The sequence below is a fragment of the Manis javanica genome, chromosome 3 (assembly GCF_040802235.1).
Source record: "Manis javanica isolate MJ-LG chromosome 3, MJ_LKY, whole genome shotgun sequence".
NCBI classification, from domain to species: domain Eukaryota; kingdom Metazoa; phylum Chordata; class Mammalia; order Pholidota; family Manidae; genus Manis; species Manis javanica.
The window spans coordinates 44,849,961-44,868,843 of NC_133158.1; the positions used below are offsets into that span (position 1 = coordinate 44,849,961).

The window sequence follows — 18,883 nt, forward strand, 5'->3', positions numbered from 1 at the left end:
GATGTCTGTTAAGTCCATCTGTTCTAGTGTATTGTTCAGTGCCTCTCTGTCCTTACTTATTCTCTGTCTGGTGGATCTGTCCTTTGGAGTGAGTGGTGTGTTGAAGTCTCCTAGAACGATAGCATTGCATTCTATTTCCTCCTTTAATTCTGTTAGTATTTGTTTCACATATGTTGGTGCTCCTGTATTGGGTGCATATATATTTATAATGGGTATATCCTCTTGTTGGACTGACCTGTTTATCTTTATGTAATGTCCTTCTTTATCTCTTGTTACTTTCTTTGTTTTGAAGTCTATTTTGTCTGATACAAGTACTGCAACACCACCTTTTTTCTACCTGTTGTTTGCATGAAGTATCTTTTTCCATCCCTTGACTTTAAGTCTGTGTATGTCTTTGGGTTTGAGGTGCATCTCTTGTAAGCAGCATACAGATGGGTCTTGCTTTTTTATCCATTCTGTTACTCTGTGTCTTCTGATTGGTGCATTCAGTCCATTTACATTTAGGGTGATTATTGAAAGGTATGTACTTCTTGCCATTGCAGGCTTTAGATTCGTGGTTACCAAAGGTTCAAGGGTAGCTTCTTTATTGTCTAGCTGTCTAACTTAACTCTCCTATTAAGCTATTATAAATGCAGTCTGATGATTCTTTATTTCTCTCCCTTCTTATTCCTCCTCCTCCATTCATTATACGTTAGGTGTTTTATTCTGTACTCTTTTGTGTTTCCTTTGACTGCTTTTGTGAGTAGTGGATTTTATTTTTTGCCTTTAGTTAATATTTGGTTGGTCTACTTTCTTTGCTGTGATTTTTTTTTCTCTGGTGACATCTACTTAGCCTCAGGAGTGCTTCCATCTAGAGTAGTCCCTTTAAAATACCCTGTAGAGGTGGTTTGTGGGAGGCAAATTCTCTCAACTTTTGCTTGTCTGGGAATTGTTTAATCCCTCCTTCATATTTAAATAATAATCATGCTGGATACAGTATTCTTGGTTCAAGGCCCTTCTGTTTCATTGCATTAAATATATCATGCCATTCTCTTCTGACCTGTAAGGTTTCTGTTGAGAAGTCTGATGATAGCCTAATGAGTTTTCCTTTGTAGGTGACCTTTTTTCTCTCTCTGGCTGCCTTTAATACTCTGTCCTTGTCTTTGATCTTTGCCATTTTAATTATTATATGTCTTGGTGTTGTCCTCCTTGGGTCCCTTGTGTTGGGAGATCTGTGGGCCTTCATGGTCTGAGAGACTATTTCCTCCCCCAGTTTGGGGAAGTTTTCAGCAATTATTTCTTCAAAGACACTTTCTATCCCTTTTTCTCTCTCTTCTTCTTCTGGTACCCCTATAATGCTATTCATGGTTTTTAAAAGAAATGTTCTAGCAAACTAGGAAATTAACCTGATAAAAAGTCTGCTGCACAAAACCCTAGCAAATATCATACCTAATGGGAAAATACTGAAGATACTTTTTTTAAGACAAGAAGCAAGGATGCCTATTATTATCATTGCTGTTCAGTATTGTTCTAAAAGCCCTCCCATACGCAGTAAGTCAATAAAAGACAGAGGGGTATAATTAAGGGTGAAACACCTATCCTTAATAATGTATACATATATGTAATGTGTGTATACATATAGCATAATTTTTTATGTTTATATATTTATAGTATAATTATTTATATATATTCCAAAATAATCTACAAATTATTATCATTAATAAGAACTGAGCAAGGTTGCTGGATATAAATATTCATATTAAATATTATTTATATATAAGCAACAATCAGGGAGAACACATAATTCTAAAAAAAGAGCATTAAAAATGTGAAGTAGTACAACACAGAGAAGACAAGTAGTGATTTTACAGCATTTTACTACTTTTATGGACAGTGACTGTGACGGGGTATGTTGGTGGGACTTGGTGAAGGGGGGAGCCTAATAAACTTAATGTCCTTCATGTAATTGTAGATTAATAATACCAAAATAAATAAAATAAAATAAAAAATAAAAATGTGAAGTGACTAAAAAAAAACTAACAAGATATCTATGGAGAAAATGTAAACATTATGGAAGACCTAAATAAATGATGCTATAGAACATGTACTTGGGTTGGACAGCTCTATAAAAGGCACCTTAAACTAGCCAATTCTAATTAAACTTATTTTAAATGTGCCAAACTGATCTATAGATCCAATACTTTTTCTAGATTTTGATAGAATCAAACAAGATAATTGGTCTAAAATGAAAAGGCAAAGAACTAAGCAGCCCAAAAAGAAAGATCAGCAAGTCTCATTGTAGAGCTGCGGTCATACAGGCAGTGTGGTGTTGGAGCACGAGCAGACAGGCAGGCACAGACCCCCACACAGACAGAGATGATGGTGGCAGCACAGCACTGCACATCGGCGGAGAGAGGATGGACTTTTCAGTACACATGGGTGAGACGACTGGATGAAATAACGGGTTCTGTTTAAAATCAAAATCATGACTCTACTCCATACCCTGAGCCAAAAACATTAATTTTAAATCCATTAAAGAAGTAAATGTGAAGTCAAAATTATAAACATTGTATAAGACAATATAGGAGAATACCTTCATGATTTCAGGGAAGAGAAAAGATGAGCCATGTACTCAGAAAAGAGCTACAGTGATGCAACCAACAGAAAACTGGTCCCTGCTGTGCTGCCTAAAGAGCTCTTCCATCGTAAAGAAAGGGCAAAACTCAACAGAAAAAATGTTCAAAAGATAAACAGAAGAGGACAACAAACAGAAGGAGGTACTCAATCTCTTCAGGGAATTAGCAATTGGGGAAATGCAAATTAAAGCCATAATGGTGACCATTTCATACCCACCAGGTTTGAAAAGATGCCAAAGTTGGACAACGGCAAATATTGGTGAAAAAATGAAACACTGAACATGCTCATCCATACTGGTAGGAGTGCATGCTAACACCTTGATCTTGGACTTCCAGCTTCCAGAATTGTAGGAAATAAATTTCTGTTGTCTATAAGCCCCCCAGTCTGTGGTATTTTGTTACAGCAGCTGGAACAGACTGAGACATACACCAAAGTCTGGAGTATGCAAAGGAATAAACTGTGAACACCAGTCAACATGGATGCATCTTCAAAATATGCTGGTGAAAGAAGTAAGCCCAAGTACACACATAGTATGAGTCCACTTATAGAAAACACAGAGAAAAGCAACACAAAACAGTGTTATGTTGAGGTGTAGATACATGGGACATACATGGGAGAACAATGGTAAACAACACTCACCACAATGGCTTTAGAGGGAGGCAGACACAACAGGAGAGAAGCACATGGATTCTAGATTTCTGGTAACATCACACCTCTGAAACTGAATGGTGCACAAATGGTTGTCTGCTTTATCATTCCTTGTAAACTCTATTTTTATCATAGATGGGATATTTTATCATAAATGTCTAATGACAGCTTGTTCAGTGACATCAGTGTGTGGAGAGGCCTCACCACTCCCCCAGCTGGGCTAGCGTCCACCCTCCCTCGCAACCCTGAGGAAACCTGCCTCTCTGCTGAGTGGTCAAGGGCCCCTTTAGTTGTGTTCAGGCCAGGCAGGCACTCCAGTCCTTACCTGGCTGAGATGTACAGACTCCAACTTGGCATAGTCTGCTGCCTCCAGTTAGAATTCCTCTGCCAGGCAGGTAACCGAGCCCACACTGTGCCCGATTTCCTGGGGGTATCTCCTTTCTCTAGCTAATGGCTGTCTGCCTGCTCTCAGGGTGCTGTCCCCATCTGTCTTGCACAGAGCAGCAGCAGCTGGACTGGCAGGCCCACGAGGGTGCCCAGAACTACCCCTGGCATCCAGTCCTCTCACCACCCTGGTGCCAAAATATCCACCGCTTGTTCCTAAGCATCCCTCAGCCTGCTGCCATCACCAGATGTGGCATGTGCGTGACCATTCGGGGGTCCTAAGAGACCAATGATTCAACTTGGATAGAGGAGTCATTCTTACAGTACACGTTTGAATGCTGTAGAAAGAGACACAGACTGGTTGTTCAAAACCTGACATCCTGCACAGCCTCTGCATCTCCTCTTCAAATCTGAACCTCCAATATAAATGATCATTTTTACCTTCTTTCTAGAAACAGTGCCCTCTGCCTCATTAATGCACTTTTGTTAGGAATGTCCACAGACCACAGAAAAGCAAATTTAGCAAAGTTGCTAGTAAGATAAACTACTAATACCTCTCTGAAGCTAGAATGGAAAAGAATTAGAAGCGATTAAACATAAAATAGTTGGCAGGCTCATTTCATTAGATCCATACTTGCAATATGAAACTATACCTTAAAAATAGAAGTATTTTTTCTTACATAGGAAACAATGTCTTTCTTCTTCACAATTAAAATGAAAAAAAATTGTTAGATCACAGCAAAATGGGATAAGAAATGCCTTTGAGGTTTTATTTTTATAGCAGAAAATAACTGCAGAACTTTTACCCACCTAAATTAGCATAGGTTTAAAGCTATACTCTGCAATACTGTCTCTGCTGTCACTAACATTAATTAATAATTAAGAGGACAGTTAAAATAAGAAAAGGAAGAGATTTAAAATCCTACTTTCAGTGGAAAAGTACTAGAAGAAAACATGAGATAATTCTTTTGATAATTTTAGGGAGCACAGAGCTTTTCTCCACAAAACTTTGTGTCAAGAACTATAAAGAAAAAAGATTAATAAATTTGTCTACACCCAAAAAACTTTTAAGTTCTGCATTCCAAAAAATATCACTTTAAAAAATCGAAAGGCCAATAAGAAATGTGGGGAAACATTCGCAACATCTATGGTAGTAAAAGGGCTACTTTCCTTCATAAGTAAAGACTCTTACAAATAAGCATTACCAATAACCCAATAGAAAAATAGCAACCCATAGGAAAAACACAGATTGCTTACAAACACAAGAAAAGAATATTTAGTCTCACCTATAAGGACAGAAATCCAAGTCAAAGCAGTGAGAGATACATTTTCCATCTAACAGATAGGCAAAGATCCAAAAGTGTGGATAGATCATGTTGCCGAAGTCCCAGGGAAAAGCATATATTTAACTCAGGACATCTTCTAGGAAGTTATCCTACATACACCTACACTCATACTGAATACAAAGACCTGTATGCAGAAAGAGGTTTCCTGCAGCATTGTTTGCAATGGTGAAGGAATGAAAACAACCTGAATGTTCCCTACCGGAGGACTGTGCCAATAAAATATGTTATACACAGTGAAACCTTTTGCAGCCACTAAAATAAGGAGTATGTCCAGCTATGCAGTGGCCTCTGAGATATGGTCTATAAGTTGTAAAAACAAAGTGTGTATGGTGCACTTCCATTTTTAAGTGATAGATGATTGTAGATACACATAGAAGGTCAAACAAGAAGTTGCCAACATTGGTTGGTCGGAGCAGGGCCCACTATGTAATCCACAGAGCCCCATGCAAAATGAAGCATGGAATCCTTTGTTCAAAATTTGTTATGAATTTTGAGACTGCAGAAGCAAAGCAATACACCAAACAGAGCACGCTCTTGGACACTGAGCCCTGTGTGACTCCCCACATCACAGGCCCATGCACCTGCCCACCTCAGGGGAAGGAACTAGAATGGCAGGGCTCTGAATTTTCCCTGGAGTCAACTTTTGAACCATTTTAATTTTCCAGTGTGTACATGTATTAATCTTTTAATTTCAAAATATTTAATAAAAAATAAAACAAAGATTGTCCACCATCACTACCTCACAAAAAAACCCTTATTCTCCTTTTCCTTATCAACAAGAGCCAGAACCCTTAGAAATACTTAGAAATATGAGTCAGGGTGGAGGGATGTCAGGAGATGGGGAATTGTGGAGTAGGCAAGGGTCAGGGGTAGAGGGGAGGACCCTCCCTCACAGAGGAAATCCCCTCTACACCCTGGGAAGCCCTAGCTTGAAACCACAGGAGAGCGGGACTGGACCGCATGTCTCCTAAGTAAGTGCTTGCCACGTTTTGAATTCCACTATTTGAATACACTCCCACACCCATGGGGCTTTGAGCCAAGCCTCTGAAGATGCGAGGAGAGCCACATAAGTTCATAGAGCCCTGCACTGCATTCAAAAGTGTCCCCCACAATTTCATGTCCACCTGGAACCACGGCAAGTGACCTTATTTAGAAATAGGATATTTACAGATGTAATTAGTTACAATGAGGCCATACTGGATTAGGGTGAGCTCTACTCCAAAGACTGTTATCCTTGTAAGAAGGCCAAATGAAGATGCAGAGATTCACAGGGAGAATGGAGGCAGACATGACACTAATATTTCTACGCGCCAAGGACCGCCAAAGATTGTGGGCGACACCCAGAAGCTGGGAGAGAGGCCCAGAACAGATGCTCCCTTCAGGCCTCAGAAGGGTCCTGTCCTACTGACAGCTGGATTTCAAACTTCGGGCCTCCAGAACTGTGAGGGAATAAATTTCTGTTATTTTAAGACACTGTACTCATCAGCTCCAGCTGACATAACAAAATATCACAGAAGGGGTGGTTTAAACAACAGAAATGTGGTTTCACGTAGTTCTGGAGTCTGGAAGTCCGAGCTCAGGGCACCAGCATGGCTGGGTTCTGGTGAGAGGTCTCTTCCTGGCTTGCAGATGGCTGCCTTCTGGCTGTGTGCTCTTTCTCTCTCCCTCTCTGCCTCTTCCTATATGGGCACTAATACCACAATCCCACCCTCACGACCTCATCTAACCTCTCTCACCACCCAAAGGCCCCATGTCCAAATGCCTTTCATATTAAAGGTCTGGCCTTCAACATATCAGGGGACATAAGCATACAGACCCTAATAGCCAGGAAGTCTGCGATACTTTGTTACATCAGCCCGAGAAACAAATACAAACCCCCAACGACTAAACAATTCTTGTTTTAAGTAAGAAGCCCAAAAGCTTTTCTGTAAATGGGCAGAAAGCAAATATCTGGGGTTTTGTGGGTCATATGGTCTCTCAACTCTGCCTTTGTGCAAGTTCAGCCACAGACAATAGGTGAATGAAGTAGTGTGGATGTGTTTCAGTAAAACCTTATTTACTAATAAAACAAGCAGCTGTATGCCTTGGCCCCCAGGATATAGTTTACAAATATCTGCTTTAGATTTTAAAAAACATAGTAATAAAGAAAAGCTAACCTAAAGGACTTGAAGTTTTAAGTAGCAAGAAGAGAAGAGGGAGTCACAATCCCTACACCTGGCTCCAGCCTTCAGAAACAACACAGCTCTGATCAGTTCCCTCCACCTTCCAGAGCCCTGAATGTGGCATCTGAAAAATAACCCAGAAGGTTTAGATGACCCCTAAGATAACTCCCAGTTCACATATTCTAAAATTCTTGAATTGTTAAATGTTTCTTTCCAACAATTTGATTTACAATCAAATGTCCAAAACACTTCTTAAAGTATTTAGATACATTTACACAAAATTATCTTGCATCTACTGTAAGGCTTTGCTTCTGTAAACCATTCTTTGTAAAACTGAAAACCTCCCGTGTGTCTTTATAGGGATGTGTGTACGCGAAGGCTAATCAGAACTCCTTTCCAACTAAACGCACGTATTGTTTGAACAAGTGACTATAACTCTTCCAAATAAAATGAGGAACCTAAAATAACCCCAAGAGTTTCTAAATCATTTTATTATTTCCATCTTTTTGTAAATCATGAGTAGTGATATTTCACAATGGATTTCTCATCCAGGTATTGGATCATAGAACTAGATCATGACCTGAAAATTATGAATAATTTCCAAGGCTGCCTCAAAACCAATCTGCTTTGAGCAATTTCTGATAAACACACATGCAGAAGACTCTTCTAAGAAACCAAAATACTCACCCCACAATACTGCTCTTCATTGAAGATCTGGGGAGGCAAAGGAATCCCATTTTGAGGTTTTTTCTCTCCAGGAACATTCTCTCTCATCCACTTCCTATTGTCTTCATCTCCAGCTATATCTAATTCCTTAAAGTCGATTTTATTAGCTTCCAAAAAGCCCACTACTTCTTGTTGTTTCTTCCTAATCTGGTCAAATGCAGAAAAAGAAAAATATTAGACTACTTCTTAAAAAATATGTTTCTTATGTTTACCCAAATTAAATTATTTCTCCAATTATACCATACAACATATAATACTGCTTAGTATCTAAAAAATCACACCTCTTCATTATAAAGGATCAACAGAGTGGTCATTCAAATTCTGAAGTTTTAATCTCTTCAGTGTTTAAATCATGGTTATAATCAACCTAATAGAAATAGAGATGCTCTCATGATAGCTTGTATTTGAGGTCTTATAAATACATTTAATTCTCCGCTAAGCTCTAGTGCCAAAAAATAAATAAGAATTGGTTATGAAGAAAAAGGATGATTGGGAGAAAAAGAAGAAAAGAGAAAAAAAAGACAATTTACTACAAAATTCAAATGCCAAATATACCCACATAAAATATCCCTTCATTCAGTTATTAAAATAGGAACATGCGTCACAGTAAACAAAAGTAGGTTTAGAAGTAACACGGGAAATTGAAAAGCCCACATGGAGCTCATGGGACGGAGAAGGACAGAGGAAATGCTGGAAAAAGCTGGTGGATATTTCTCCCATGACAAAGGAGTAACACAGAAAAATAACCCCGTCCTTCCCCAGATTTCTCCTCTCGTGCTGACACGCAGCTCCTTCCCTGAGAGGGGAGCTCCGGCCGCAGGTGAGAGGGAACTCTCAGCACCATCCTCCACCCCGGCTCCCACGCTGCGACTGGCTGCCTGACCCACTGACGTTTCTCCTGCCATCTTTAAAGCTAAGCTCCTTCCCCAGACACATTGCAACAATTTTCTCTCTTGAGTAAAAGAATTCACTCCCAGAAATGCACGATGCCTCTTTTTATGAACACGGGTAAACAAGGTACAGCAGACTCTGCAGACCATATTTTAAGAACCTCTGGGAGACATTCCCAGAGGGATCAATAATAAATCAACAGTTATCTATTGCCTCTCTCCTTTGGATAAGGCATTGTACCAAGCTCTTCATGTGAATAGATTCATAAGCCACTTATTTGGGTGAAAAAAAGATAAAGAACTCATTTGTACAATCTACACATAGAACACGCTAAAGATGATAAAGAGGCAAATACGGTCATGCCTTAAAGGTGAGATTTAAATTTTAAACGTATTTTCTTTGACATGAAAACGCCTATTTTTTAAGTCCTCTTAGACTTAAAAGACTATTGTCTCATATGAAAACAAGTCATTAAAAATGTTTTATAGAGTAGGAGGCCCCTTGTCTTTTTCGTGTAACTTTATCAGCAGAGAGACTAGACATGGAAGATTCCAAATAAATGCTGTGAAATATACATGCCCATCCCAAACCTAATGTCTAGATTCAAACCGTCTTTTGGTTAAACCCAATTCCTTTCAGAGAGATTTGTATACCACCCCCTTGCCAAAAAAAAAAACAAAATGCTCTTATTTTATTCATTTTGCCAAAATGAGAGAATCTAGCAATGATTCCTGTGTAGAGTGTTTCTTTCTTGGGTGACTTTCTATTACAACATCCCATCACACCTGATTTAGTTGTTGGACTAAATCATTATTTAATTAATCATGTTCTCTCTATCCATACTTTCCAACCTGTCCATAATTATTCATGCCACTTTATAAATTATTTATTCCTTTTGATATTTTCAGAGATAATGTTGCTATTTTGAAGAGTAGAGATGTCTTCATTTTTGGCAGGTTTACTTTTTAAATAAGGAAAAGTAAGGCACATATGGATGCGTAAGCCCTGTAATCAAATCATGTCCAAAAACAAATATGATATAACTTGGTATTTGTGATGTCTTGATTATATATATTATATTAACAACACAAAACAATATTAAATAATTTAAAAGTTATTTTCTAAATTCATATAAATATAATTATATATTGTAAATTTTCATATATAAATTTCATATACATGTATATATATAAATGATAATCACACATTTACTTTTTAATCAACACTTGTACCATCAGAACAAAGATATTGCCACTGAAAGCACTAGATCAATAAATTAAAGGCTGCTATTAGCTACAATACAGCACTTAATCAGTAAGACTGGGGCCGAGGCATGTGTTTCAGTTTAGGGCAAGCGTGGACAGAAATAAAAATCAAAGTCATCAGAAAGGTGTGGAATGATGGAATTCCTGCAAGCTTCTAGCATAAGCACCCTGGCACAGTCCTTAGTGTAACATCTATCAGACCAAAGAAGGAACTGCATGTTTCTTCACCAGTGTGTGCCCTTCCCTGAGGCCATGCTGGGTAGCCACCAGACCCTCTGCTCCTCTTCTCCAAATTCCATAACTTCACAGCTGAATTTCTGACTATTACAAAACCCCATCACACCAGATGACAGGCTGTTGGACTAATCATTATTTAATTCATCATGTTCTCTCTAACCATATTTCCTAACCTGTCCATAATTTTTTCATACCACTTTATAAATTACTTATTCTTTTAGATATTTTCAGAGATAACTTGGCTGTTTTGAAGAGTAGAGATGTCTTCATTTTAGGCAGGTTTACTTTTAAATATATATTGAGAAGGCAACACCCTTTGTCCAAACCCCTCTCCCCTTCCTTCTCAAAGACCGTCCCAGGAGACCAGGTGAGCCTAGCTGACGTGCATTGCCACCTCACCAACATGATTTCCATCCCTGCTAATCATCCCTTGGGACATAAGGTGAGATGGAAAAAGGATTTCATTTTATTTCACGATTCCTAAATAGATGAAAAACATTTCTCAAGTCCTGACTTGTTTCTTCTATTGGAAAGTCAAAGAGAGATGGAGAAGATTCCTCTCGGGGCAGCACTTTCACCTGCAGGAAGTCAACGATGGCTGGGTGCTGGGTACTGTGTGACATTTCTTAGCCCAAACCCATAAAAAGGAGAAGAAGAATTAAGCCTGCCCCCTCTGGGCGCCCCAAACCCCAGTGACTCAGACAGGCCACGGCATGGCTTCTCTGGCTCCCGGGGGCGCTGGAGCTCTGCCGGGGGCAGGGGAGGGCCCTTAGGAGGAGCCTGGAGGGAGCAGTGTGCCCGCCCTGATGCCCACCCTGGGTGCAGGCCCTCTTCTCACCCCCCATTCTGTGCCCTGTCCAAGGGGCCCCCCAGAACCCTGACATTCAAGTGCAGCCCTTTGTGCGGCCTCTGAGCTGACCCCCAGGGACACAGCATCATCTCCCAGGGGAAGCCTCCCCTTAATGGCCTCAGGGGTAGGCTGTGCACAACACCCAATAGCCCTCACCACGATCCACTCCCCACTCCACCTCTCGCCCCCTGCCCACTCCCCAGGGCACCATGGCCAATGCTGGCCCTGCAGGCTACACCGGCCTTCTATGCTGTGCCCCCCCTGGAAGGTCTGGGGGTCCTTGGAGTCTGGGTCTTCAGTGGAGCCTCAGAGAGCAATTTTCTGTCCTGTCACATTAGTGGTAAGAAAGTACTGTTCTCCATCCCAAAGTCATCAGCTGCTGTTGGTCAATGTGATATGTCAGAGTGACCTTCGGGCCACTCGCCTGGCACCTGTTTATTGTCTTGTACAGTTAGGAGCCTTGCCACCCGAAATCACTGCATTGCAGAGAAAAGCACATGCATTTGAGTGAGAGGCAACTGAGCGTCCAGGCTCAGAGGGTTGCTGGCTGAGTAGGGGATCTGTCTTCAATTGCCTCGTCTGCAAAATGGGTAGAGCACTGCCTTCCTCATGGGTTTGTTGAGCGCTGAGGAAGATAATGTTTGGAAAAGTGCTTTGGCCACCAGGTGAGAAGCTGCACAGCCAGGCACCCACACACCATTACCTCATTTGCTCGTCTGGACTGCATGCAGCTAAGTGTCCAGACCTCCACTCTACAATAAAACTGAGGCACCAGTGAGTTAAAGAATTTTCCAGGGTTTATACCCAGATCCATTTAATTCAAGAACCAGGTCTTCCTACTGTATTTATACCCTTTCAAGACAGGGGAAAGGATTAAGAAATCCAGGAGCCAGTCTTAGGGTCTGTCCTTACTTGGTTACACGGGCTGCGCACCCAGAAAATAGCAAGGACTGTCCTCTTTCCTTTGTCTCCCAGCCCACAGTGGCAATGGCCTTCAAGAAAAGAGGTGGGTCATACAAGGCTTTCTCCTGCTCCCAGGGTCTCTTTACCCAAATCCCTCCGTAAAGTTGTAAAACATGTAACTGCACTGTAGCACCAACTGTGAACATGGGGATGTGAAACACAGCCACATATGTGTCACCCTCATGAATAAATTACAATTCCTTTTTCCCTTTTCAATTATTTCATTCACCCAGTTAGAAGTCATAATGCCCTCATTGAGTAGGTCGCAGACAAGAGTCCATTTTTAAAGTATAGACTGAAGAAATAGGCAGTAAAGTTTCCCAGACCCACCACACACACACACACACACACACAGTGTAAGTACTGGCAGTTGCTCTGGGGTTTTCCTGCAAAGAAGCTCCTGGGGGAAAGTTCCCCACCCAGGAAAAATCATTAGCACTGGTACCACAGGAAGAATCAGTTCTCATTCTTTAGAATAAGACATTCATTCATTTAAGTGGCTTGGGACAATTCTTCTGAAACATATTATCATAGAGTCAGATCTACTGGTAGTAACAAATAATTATAACCATTATGATAATATTAATTTAACTAACATTAAATAGCAATGATAACTAATAGTTCTAACAATTATAATAGTAACTAGCCACAGCTAACAACTACAGCATTAACTAATAATTATACTATTTATCGAGCACTGACATCATGCCGGGCACTCCATGCTCATTTCCTAAGCCTTCATGACAAGGCTATGAGATGAATACTATTCTTATCTTCATTTTACAGATACGGAAATTGAGGCTTAGCAAGGTGAAATAACCTTCCCAAGGTCACACAGTTCCAAATGGCACTTTTTGCTTAAGGAGCTAGAAGAACTTAACTTTTCCAAGATCCTGGGTACCCCTCCAGATCCCCAAGGCTAACTAAACCATATTCCCAAACGTGAAGAATGCAGGACATCAAATAACCCTAAGAAATCCGTAAGTTTATTTGTTGTCTCCAGAATGATGCGTAGGGCCACTCAGACCTGGTCTGCAGAATATGTAGAAGGTTGGTAGGTTAGTAGTACTAGTTAACAGCATTGAAGGTTAACAGCATATTGAAAGCCCACGAAAGCCTTTTGCCTCAAAAAAATCACTTTTTATCTTTGTAGATTAACTAAACGTTTCTGCAGTCATTCTATGAGATTCTATAATTTTACATTCGAAATTTTTTATATTTTTCTGATAAAAATGCTCTACAGAGCACTAAACAGGTGCTGATCTGTTGTGCTCAGAAGGAACCACTAGTCTCTTTTCTCTTGTTTTCTAACCCTTTCTGGAAACTGCGTGAACATTCAGGGCTGGGAGTGGCGGCACCCAAGAGCTGCTGTTGGGGCTGTTTGCAGGCCAACAGCTGGCCTCAGACACCATCCATGGCCGAGCAACTGCTGAAGCGCACGCTGCAACCTGAGGCAGCCCAGGCGCTAGATATAAAAGGAAACAGCCGCCTTGGGGGTGTCCAGCTCTCGGGGTTAATCACTGTTTTCTCTCCACAGCCTCTTAAATGCTCATGTGCTAGTCGAAATGTCAGCCCCAGATAGAAACCGCTGACTCAAGCCTAAAAGCAAAACCCTTGTCATTTCCAAGGAGAAATGAGTCCCTCCATGACCCCTATACTTATGGCAGGTCTGTCCTGCCCAGAGAGGAGGAAGGCTGGAATTAGAGGGTGGGCGGGTGATTTTGAGCCTGGTCCCAAGGAATTCAGACAAAACAGGGTTATGAGGGGTCTCCTTTTAGTACCTATTTTTGGTCTGTTTGAATTCTTAGAGCATTTAAAACAGTGGCCTTAGAGATGTTTGCTCTTATCACTGTGACATCATCCTTCTCAAATAACAGTATTATACATGCTAACTTTACACTTCAGTATGGTTATGCTGCATACACAAGTACACCCAGTCATTTTAGTGATCTGGTTCATCCCACGCTCCAAATATTGTTACACAAAGTGTCATTTATTTGCAACCCTAAGTTAGTCTAAGCCCTACAGAATGAATGGAAGAAACATTCCACAAAAACACCTGATTCTATAGTAAATGCGACAACACAACACAAATCACATGTTAAAAATCCTAGTATCAAGCATGCCTCCTTCCTCGAGTCCCCTCCCCCACTCAGTTACTCCAGACTACTCGGTTTGTATGCTTCTTCAACACCATTAAAACAAACACAGAAAAGCAAAGGACATACAGGCTGACAGCAGAGCCACAGTCTACTTACTCCTCAAAAGGAACTTAAGGCCAACGCTGGCCATACCCGCTCTTTCTACTCCCAAGTCTGAGTCATTCAGAAAATAGTCAGGAAGAAAGCCCCCCAAATGCCATCAGACACCTACCGCTATGGACCCAGAAGATGTGGCAACAAATACTTTGATAACCATTTTGATGGTCGGAAAGAGGACTCCCCCCAACACACCCCTTGAGGGGACGGGCGCTAGACAGATCCTGACAGTGACACAGACAAGCCAGTGCCAGGTGGGAGCTGGCAGCAGCCCAGGGCCCGTCTGAGCCCCTCCAGTGCCTGCTTCAACCTAAGCTCTGCCTCTCTGAGGGGCATTCCAGACATCCTGGGTTTATCCCTCCATTGGCCCAGCAATATTTGGGGATCTGTCAGGAAAATACCTGATTGGTTGATAAAAGCAGCCACTGGCCCTTTGCCCTTATTCCTTTAGATGCCTGACAACAGTCCCTAAAAGGCAGGGCTGTGTGGCACACCAATCAGAGACCTGTGGAGAGAGGCCCAGGGAGGGGAGCTGGGGCCCTGGGCGCCAGAGGAGCAGAGAGGAGGGAGGTGCTTGGGAGCTGGAAAAGCCCAGAAATCACCAGCTCAGTCCCAGCTGAAGCTGTTAAGGCTTTCACAAGCAAATAGAAAGGGTCAGAATGGCCACGGAGGCCTTTAAATAAAGATCAGTTTCCTTACTTCAAAGTTTTCTGGCAGGTTTTTAAAAAACTTCAGTGAACTGTCTTACAACAGATTCCTTTATGAGTGGCCTGTTTTATTTTCTCCCTGTACCATCTGTTTCTCCTAAAGAGCAGCTGACAGGCTGTAAGTCCAGGGAAAGAAAATCCCAGGGCAAAATACCTCTAAAAACCAAAATCAGTCAAAGGGAGAAATTAAGTTTAAAATCTACTTATTGCTTACAAACTGCAGTTCCGGTTGTCTCTCTCTCCTACTCCAGCAGAAGGAAAACCAGCCCTCCCCTCACCTCTCAGGTACAGATAAGCCCTCCTTGCCCAGATAATTACCCATTGATATGGAGATGAACTTCTCTCCACTCCTGAGGAATGATGCAAATGCACTAAAGCCACACTTCTTTCCACCTCTGAACACCTATTGATATGCAGATATACTAAAGCCAGGTGAGATATTCTGGAAATATTACAATTTTACCCACACAGGCCAAGGAGACCATGTGAGGTATAACTGACATTCCAGATGAGGTGGGGAGGTAGTGTGTGGCTTGTCAGTAGTAATAACTTTAACAAACAAATTGCTTCACTGATTTAGAAATGTTGGGGGTGCAAGGGGTGAATGGGAATAAATGGTCTGTTTATAACAGGCTCTCTCCATCTTATTCATGTAATTTGAATTGTGTTAAAAGTCAGAGGAATTACAAATCTAGTTAAGAAGGCCAAATGTGAGCCCCCCATCTTTTCTAATGAATTGAAAAATCAAGATCAAGGACTTTAGGGGCAGAGGCACGGGGGATATAAGTTGCCTCTTAAGTAACTAAGTTGCTCTCTTATTTTGTTTAAATTGTCTGCTACTCCTGGAAGCCATGGCACTGGAGGCCTGGGGAAGGCAGGGATCTGCACCTGCCACCTTCCCAGAGTCCCAGAGGCCTGGAGGCCTGCTCCCCTCCCAATCAGACAGGTGCCTTGGATGAGGAAAGACGTCCTGTTCCTGGAATATAGCTCAAATTCATTTACACCAGGATGGATGGTTGAGATGCCTCCACGACAATTCAACTTAAAGCCTCAAGATGCAAACTTTACTCCCCAAATTAGGTCCTTGGAGAAGATGATTAATGCCTCCCCAAATTCAAGTCACTAGCATTATAAATTTTAAAGCCCACCAAAGATAGGTCATTTTAGCTTTTCTGCCTTTTCAAAATTTCTAAAGTAGATACTACTTTTGTCATAGAAAAAAAGTCTACCACATGAGTATGCTATTTTGCTCCAAATATTAAGTATGCATATTTCTTAACAACTGTAGATTAGTAACAAACTATTGCTGGATTCTCACAGACCCTAGAGAATATACATCTGCCAGTCATATTTGGCAAAACTTCAATAATGACACCCCCTCCATCTTCAAACCCTGGAGAGAAATGTATTTCCTACTTGAAGTGATAGTTAATTGTTACATGTTTGCCACATGCCAGATTCACACTAAGTGCCTTGCATAAACCACTCCTTTAATTTGCATAACAATCCTATGACCAATGGGTCCTATTGCTACCCTTCTTCACCGATGAGGTCTTAGAACTGCAGATGATGGGAATGATAAATGGTGTATCCAACACTCGAACCCAACCATTAGCTCATTACCACCCCAGAAAACCTCCTGATATACTTCAAGTTCCTAGTGCGTATTTTTTTCACTCTGAATTATTTTTAGACATTTATCCCTTTTCATAATGACCATGAAACTGTACAAATTAGAAGTTGCAAAACTCTAGCTGAAAGATCCTTTATCACAGTAACACCAATAAGCTTCAAGGTAATAGGAATACCAAACATTCCAAATGAGTCTTAAAATAAAGCTCAATAAATATGACTTAGAAAATTCACTTCAGAAATAAGCTCAATGCTCTGGTGAAGATGCAGGGAGCTACTTATTTCACATCTCCAGTCCTTGATGTTTAAGTCAAATAACAATACTTTTAGATTTAACCTACTTGTTTTGAACAATTTCCTCTTTTTTTTTTCAGCTTTATTGAGGTATAATTGACAAAATTGTAAAATACTTAAAGTGTACACGGTGATTTGATATACGTATTGTGAAAAGATGTATGTATAGCAATATACATTGTGAAAGGATGATTTGACCTAATTTTAATGATAAAAGTATGAGGTATTGGCTCCAAAATTCAGAGATCCTCAGATTGAGACAAGGACCATGGGTGTAGTCAGAGTAGGGTGAGGGCCTCCGGAAAAAGACCCCTACCAAAACTCCATATTAAACAATTAAACAAAGACAGAGTCACATTAATTCTCTAAAGTAAAATATCAAACTAAGAATATAAGCATTCTTCAGTGAAGATTAGTTAAAACTAAAAAAACAGGAATAACCTGGCCTGGAATGTTTGAACATCCCCCAGATAAGAAAATACCTCAGCATAGCCCATGTCTTGTTTGTGTCAGTTAAATGAGGCTATTGTAAAATCTACTTAAGCCTGCTAAGAGGCCCAGTTTATCTTTAACTTTACCCAGATGCTGCTTTTCCTCCTCCAGCCCTAATCAAGTCAGTAACTCAGCTCACCTTGACTGCAGAATTCTAGCCCTGGAACTGTGAGAGAACACGTTTCTGTTGTTTTAAACCACAGGTTCTGTGGTAATTAGTCAAAGCAGCTCTAGAAAACTAATACAGAGATGGAAGTAACCACCTTTATTACTAAAAAGCAGTTCAGCTTTGTACGTCAAGGGGCTCTCCCTCGTCCGTTCATACACTGATGAAGAGAACGTATAAACAAAGGCTGGACACTGGAGAAAGCTAGCAGAAGAGAGGGAGACTATTCAGAGGGGAAACGTAGTTCTGAGGAACCTCCGTCTTTGCGGATCCTGCACTCCTAAGTAACCAGGTTTGGGATGATCCCTTAATAATAAACTGCCAATTTTGTTACTCTCCTTGGGGTACCACTGTTGGATTCCCCTGAGGAAGGCGCCGCCCCAAATCACTCACCAAAGACGTTTCTTGATGCAACAAGCAAGAGGAATTTATTCGGAAGCCAACTAGTTGGGGTCCAAGTCAGCCCGTCGCAGCAGGTCTCAACGAGGACCCTGAGCACTTACAACTAAGTGGTTATATAGGATTTTCTGAGGCATTCAGCCCTAGAGGATTACCATGGTTACAGATTGTGTTGTAGTAACAAGATAACAATACTACATAGCAAGATAACAATACTACAAAGGCAGTAATTTTTCAAACCTACGATTTCTGGGTTAGTGCCACGTCCTGGGGGTGTAGCAAGGTAGGGTCAGCTTTTATGCTTAACTAACCGAAAGGTTAGCGCTGCCAGCAGTCATGATTGATTAACTTGTTTTTCCAGAGGAGTTACCTGGTTTCAGTTGTTCCCTCTGAGTCATATGTCAGAATGGTTTTCAGGCTTCAAGATGGCTACTCTTAGGCTAACTTATTTCTCAGGGAGGTTGGGGTCCTACATTCCCCACTTCTTTTTCTGAACATTCTAATCATGGAATGTTGGTGTCTTCTTGATGTGTGAGGGTATGATACTGTTGTCTCAGCATTAGCACCTGCACAGCACTTACTCTTTCTCTAATAAAGGTTATTACTCGATTTAAAATGCAGGGACTTAAGGTGAGGAGCAATATAAAAATAAGCAGGGGTCCTGCCAAGGTGGATATTAGAGTTGTAAGCCATGGGGATCTAGAGAACCAGGATTCAAACAGGCTCTGGTTAGCTTCTCGTTCTCGCTTTCGCTGATCTAATCTTTCTCTCAGTTTAGACATTGAGTCTCTTACTACTCCAGTATGGTCTGCATAGAAGCAGCACTCTTCCTTTAGAGCTGCACACA

General features: G+C 41.0%; 1 protein-coding gene across 4 annotated transcripts in view; it reads right to left on the reverse strand.

The window, feature by feature from the left end:
- The window catches only part of SH3BGR (SH3 domain binding glutamate rich protein), a 61,452-nt gene that overhangs the window by 36,656 nt on the left and 5,913 nt on the right, over positions 1-18,883 (reverse strand). For 2 of the 4 annotated variants that reach the window (XM_073231341.1, XM_073231340.1), the window contains exon 2: positions 7,844-8,029. In XM_073231341.1, the coding sequence (XP_073087442.1) occupies positions 7,844-7,930 (87 nt within the window). In that variant the 5' untranslated portion in view covers positions 7,931-8,029. Of the gene's footprint in view, positions 1-7,843; positions 8,030-14,461; positions 17,944-18,883 lie in introns of those variants that run through there. The other 2 variants (XM_037014727.2, XM_037014728.2) reach the window with 2 other exon arrangements.